Source organism: Notothenia coriiceps, unplaced genomic scaffold (assembly GCF_000735185.1).
Source record: "Notothenia coriiceps isolate Sejong01 unplaced genomic scaffold, NC01 NC01_scaffold00002842, whole genome shotgun sequence".
In the NCBI taxonomy this organism is placed as follows: domain Eukaryota; kingdom Metazoa; phylum Chordata; class Actinopteri; order Perciformes; family Nototheniidae; genus Notothenia; species Notothenia coriiceps.
This window is the reverse complement of record NW_011335543.1, coordinates 548440-554077: the sequence shown is the minus strand read 5'-3', so window position 1 is coordinate 554077 and position 5638 is coordinate 548440. Positions and strand designations below refer to the sequence as shown.

At 36.9% G+C, this 5638-nt stretch overlaps 1 protein-coding gene across 1 annotated transcript; it reads left to right on the top strand.

Moving 5' to 3' along the window:
- Positions 1-251: 251 nt before the first annotated feature.
- On the top strand, positions 252-5293 carry hsd11b1la (hydroxysteroid (11-beta) dehydrogenase 1-like a). The gene is made up of 6 exons (XM_010765971.1): positions 252-504; positions 3360-3490; positions 3703-3906; positions 4059-4152; positions 4714-4879; positions 5024-5293. Exons 1-6 carry the CDS (start codon positions 420-422, stop codon positions 5205-5207), a joined length of 864 nt encoding a protein of 287 aa, XP_010764273.1. The 5' UTR covers positions 252-419; the 3' UTR covers positions 5208-5293.
- Positions 5294-5638: the final 345 nt, after the last annotated feature.

The following is a 5638-nucleotide window of genomic DNA, read 5'->3' as shown; positions in this document are numbered from 1 at the left end:
TGCTACTCTGGTAAATGACGCCCCTGAGCTGTCCAACTATGACAACACTCCTTGAACATGCGCGCGCTATGTGAGAATCTGCCTTGGTACAAAGTAGCAGTGAAAACACGGTACGGAGTTTCATTGATTTGGGCACTCTCTCAATAAGCAAGTGGAATGGATTTGATAGTGAAGCACTGACACAGCGCTCTACAAAGTGTGGCGAGTGGATAGAACGATTCACGGACTTTCCGCATTGTAAAAGTGGGGGGTCTAAACTAATCATTTCAAAAAGTCGGGGGGACTTGTCCCACCCTCATATAATGGCTGCGACGCCCATGAGTTGAAGAGAATAAGGGTCTGGTAAACGGCACTCCTTTTTATTACTCATCCCAGTGCAAGGAAGAAGGCTGTAACAAAGCTACAAACAAGGTCAAAACATGGGAACTTGTACAAAGGTCCTGTTAGCGTCTACATGTTTCGCTTTCCTAGCTGTCAAGTGGACTTCACCCAGTTTTAATAAAGGTAAGAGAGTGGGTTAACTAACCTTGTTGTTGACTAACGATACTTTGGGATGTTTGCATAGGATTCTTGTTTAGACGTTTTTTTTTTATTTGTGCTGATTACTGAAGAGTTTTGAAACGGTCCTAAACTGCTGTGTTTGAAATACCAGTTACACACAAATTGCATTGAAGTAGCTTAAAATGCACAGGCATTTACACATTTAAATACCCGGAGTGTGGGTGTAGCTTTCATGCTAAAGGTGAATATCATGTGTGTGCAAAGACGAATTGTTCTTTGCATTGTTTTAACATTAAGGACTCCTCTTTCTTGCAGTTGGCTAGCAAAGTAGACAAAGACCTACAACCTAATTTTAAACAAAACGAGCCAAAACAAAGAGTCCTTGGAGATGGACTAAGGACATTGTTCATGTGAAGCCAAGTGAGGGGCAAGTGCACAGGGACCGTCTACAAAGTGCAATGCCGAAAACCGATAGGTTAAGTACACAAAACGTGCAGCAACTTCACTGGTCTAAAGTGTTGACCTACTCAAATAAAGTTACAAATGAATGGTCCCCTGTTGGTTATACTACCACACTTAGTTTGAGAAAAGGGTATTTTGCTAAATGTAGATTATTATTCTTTTGAAAAATATGTAATACTTCCACTGCTTTGCAGTAGTCTTCGTGAATCACATCAACATGTATTTCTTTCTGGTTGATTTTTACTATAAGACAAAGTGTGGAAAAATATGCTGTTGCATTATTTTGGTGATATTTCTCCTGAGAATATTCAATAACTTCACTGTTATAGATTAATGGTCTCCTTTTAGACTACGTTTGAAAATGCAATGTTTTATTTAAGATAAAGTGTAGCTTCGTGCACCTGGTTTTTAAGACCTGTTTGCACATTATGAAATATAAAATGAGGATCCAAAATATCCTAAATCTCATTAAGTAATAAAAAATAAAAATAAATCGCATTTATACAAATGGTATTCTCTTGAATTTGTTCAGTGGAGATTTATTTAACTTTTTAAGCTATATTTATTTATGCAATCCGACAATACATTAGGGATGGATGGCTCATATTAGAAAAAAGGTAATTAAAAGCATGGTAAGGATGACCAAAAAATTAAAAGCGCATTAAGCAAATAGAAACTAGGGTCTATTTACAACACAATGATGACCATATCATATTAAGTTGAATTGAGTTGTACAAAATATATATATAAATCGTATAAAATATATTATTACATTTAAAAGTTTGAAAATCAATGTTTACAAGAAATATAAATATACACAAAAGCAAGTCCAATAAGAAAATAATAATGTTCACTGGGAATCAAAAACATGGGCCGTTATAAGAGGAAGCAATTAAACAGAAATATACACTCAATATAGAAGGGAAGTCATATTCCTAAAAGGCTTTATTCTAATGACAAAAATATTAGAAAATCTAAGGTGTAATTTGTCCTTAATAAAAAATCACTATATATAGCCATCCCATCCCATGGCTAACAGCGTGGACCACGTGACGTCTGAACTACGTGGTCATCTCTCGAATTTGAATCATGTGAACTCATCATGTCCAGTGATGGGATGCTGCAGTGCTGACCGCTCTGCAGTGCTCTAAATATCCGTGTATAATAATGATAGAGTTTAAAGCTTCCCTGGGGAAGTTTAGGAAAAGAAGTACAAGCTGAGCGAGTAATTGGTGATAATCAGATACGCTTTACGCTTGTGACTCTTGCATTACCAGAGAGAGAAAGTAGCATTTATCCATGATGTGAGGATTCAGTGTACAAGCCAGTTTCCACAAGTAATGAAATCATGGGGTAAAGTGAATAGGCTAGTGTGTCATATTTCCCACAATTGCAACAGTATATTGCCTTATGAACAGCTACTACCATTGCTGATACTACAGCTTCATTAAGATAACATATACACTTTTTATGACTACACATAGTTAATGAAATGTTATGATTTGTTTCAGATGCACTCTGCATCCACAGCCATTCAAAAGTATATTAAAGGAGGTGCAGTTCTGCCTGTATACTCTTCAAATTCTTCTTTTTTGATTTACTTTGTTAAAAAACTGTATGACAAGGTGTTATTTGTCTGCACATATAAATGGATTTATGAAGGGAACAAAGGTGCTCATAATATGTGCCATATGCACATATTTAAGGAGGGTGGAGAATCACAATTACGAGAAATCTGACTTCAGTTTGTGTTGCCCTCTGTACATACACAGAAATAGCATTAACATTAACATTAAACATGTAGTATTAGTTTTTTTTTAAAAACAATGTACAATATCTGACCATTTTACCTCCCTGTTCAAAGATATGGCAGACGAATGTGGCCGTGTCTAGGGTCGGTGTCAGAGTCCAATGAGCAAAGTGTTGTCTAAATGCCTAGTCAACTGAAAACTGGCATATCGGGAACTGGTTTATCACTGAATGATTAAAAGGCCTTAAGCTTAACTCTCTATTGTGCAACATGTCACTATGAATAGCAATTTAATCACTGCTTCTTTATGTTTTTTTTAAGTAAAGAAGTGTGATCCTAGCCCTAACCCTATTAGTCATGCAGAACATTATATTGACAATAAAGTCTGATATCTTATCTTATAAGAAGATACAATTGGGATCATGGTGTCATAAACTGGATATGAGATAACTGTTTATACACTTTAGATTATTTGTTATGACTTCCCAATTAGATATCTACAGAGTTAATACCAGTTGGCACATATACTTGCCCAGGCACCATTATTGTTTCAAAAGCTGTATCAATGGCACTCAAGTTAAACATTTAATTAATTTCCACCATCACAACTCAAATTTGACTGTCTTTGTTTTTGTGTTTCTTTCAGAATCTCTCAAAGGGGCCAGGGTATTGGTGACTGGGTCCAGTACGGGTATTGGAGAACAAATGGCATACCACTATGCCAGCTTTGGTGCTCAGATAGTAATTACAGCAAGGAGGGAGAAAGTGTTACAGCAGGTTAGTGATCTTAACAACATCACAGTGGACTTGACGCTCACATATTTAAGTGTCAATCATTCAGTTCTGTGTCAATCATATCATGTAAAGTGTATTTGTTTATAAATCAAGTCAGACATGTAACAACATTATGTCTGGCAATAGGTTGATAACACATTCTTCAAAGTGCCTGCATTTTAAGCCACAAGCTTTTTCTGTATATTTGCTTCTAGGTGGCAGAGAAGTGTCTGAGTTTAGGAGCCCAGAAAGCTCTCTACATAGCCGCAGACATGGCCAGTGAGTCAGACCCGGACAAAGTTGTAGACTTTGCACTTGAAAAGCTTGGAGGGCTGGATTACCTGGTTCTCAACCACATTGGCCCGAGCCCCTTCAGCATGTGGGAGGGAGACGTGGAGCACACCAGGTGGCTGATGAAGGTAGTGCAGCGTTTTCATGGTCTATCAGCATCTCTGTGTTTTCAAGATTCAACATTCAAAGAATCGAAGTCTTTATCATCTTATGCACAAAAGCTACAGTGTAGATTTGGAAAATAAAATCGTGTCTGTGTCTGTGTGTGTGTTTTCCAAAGGTCAATTTCTTCAGCTACATTCAGATGGCCTGGAAAGCTTTGCCCTCCCTTGAAAAAAGTAATGGAACACTGGTGATTGTTTCATCGCTTTTAGGTAAGTAACATAGGGACATTATTCAAACACACCTTGATGATGAGATTAAACATTTAAAAAACACACGATGGATGTATTAATTTATGAATTTCACAAAAATGATCATAATATTTGAAAACAATTGGGATTTCAAAGTACATTTTAATCAGCAGTCATTCAGAATGTATGTGTCCAGACTTTCAGTTTTTTCTGAGGCCTAAAATAAATATTCGATAATTTTACTATTTTCTTAAAGTCTTCAGAGAAAAAAACCTTGAACACAAGAAGGTCATCTGACTACTAAATGGACCACCTAGTGATACTGTTTAGTACAATTATGAAATACTACATTTATTCCAATCTTTTAGTTTCAGTATTTTACAGATGCATTAATTGTGTTTTTATTTTCTGTTCCAATCAATTCAAACATCTAAAAGTATAGTTAAGTGAATATGTGCACTAGTTTTGAGTAGGCCTACTGCAGTGTTATGAATGAAGCCCAAAAAAGGCCACAATATATTCTTATGTTTTACATCTGATAAACAATGTATTAGAAGTTTAATAGTTATTCATGGTTCACAGGTAAAATGCCCAGTCCCTTTGTGGCACCGTATACCTCCACAAAATTTGCCTTGAATGGTTTCTTCGGGGCCCTTCAGTACGAGCTGGCTATGAAGAAGAGCAACGTGTCCATCTCTATATGCACACTGGGGCTAATTGACACTGAAGCAGCTATGGAGAAAGTCAAGTGAGTCAAGTGTAAAAAACAAATGCAAAGTGTCTCACAGATACATCAAAGTCATCACGGATTACATTATATCCTGCTATTTTTTTTTCATTAAACATTGCTGCTTTCTTCAGTAGTTAAGAGCAGTATTTTGCTGTGTTCTAGGGGAGTCACCAGTGTTCCAGCCTACCCTGCCACAGAAGCAGCGATGAACATCATCATTACTGGAGCAACGAGACAGTCGGAGCTCTTCTACCCTTGGTTCACCAACATCCTGTCTATGACCAAAGAAATATTCCCTTCCATCACAGGCTACATAATGAAGAACTCCTACACCTACAACCCATGAAAAACATTCATTATGTAATTGATATATTCCACTACATAAAATCTGCGTATAAAAAATTGAAAGAGAAAGAATTGACTATTTTGTTCTTTCCTCGTCATGCTTTTGTGAGAGGTCATGTGATAACAGGGAAGAAAGCTTATAGACTGGGTTTGTATAAATGTTGTCTATAAGTTAACACACAGCAAGAGTTTTTCACCAACTGAAGCACCAATGCTAAGGACAAGTTAAAAAAAAAACGGGTTAACTACTTAGAAGGCAAGACAGGGGGCAGTAGACAGTAGGATAAGGTGCAGCGTTGATATACGAGTCAGGAAATCAGATCAGAATACCTTTTATTAGTCCCACAGAGTGAAAATGTGCATGGTTACAGCAGAAAAAGAGCCAAAGACAGCTTAATGTTACGAAGAAGCATGCATACCAAAGTATTAAAG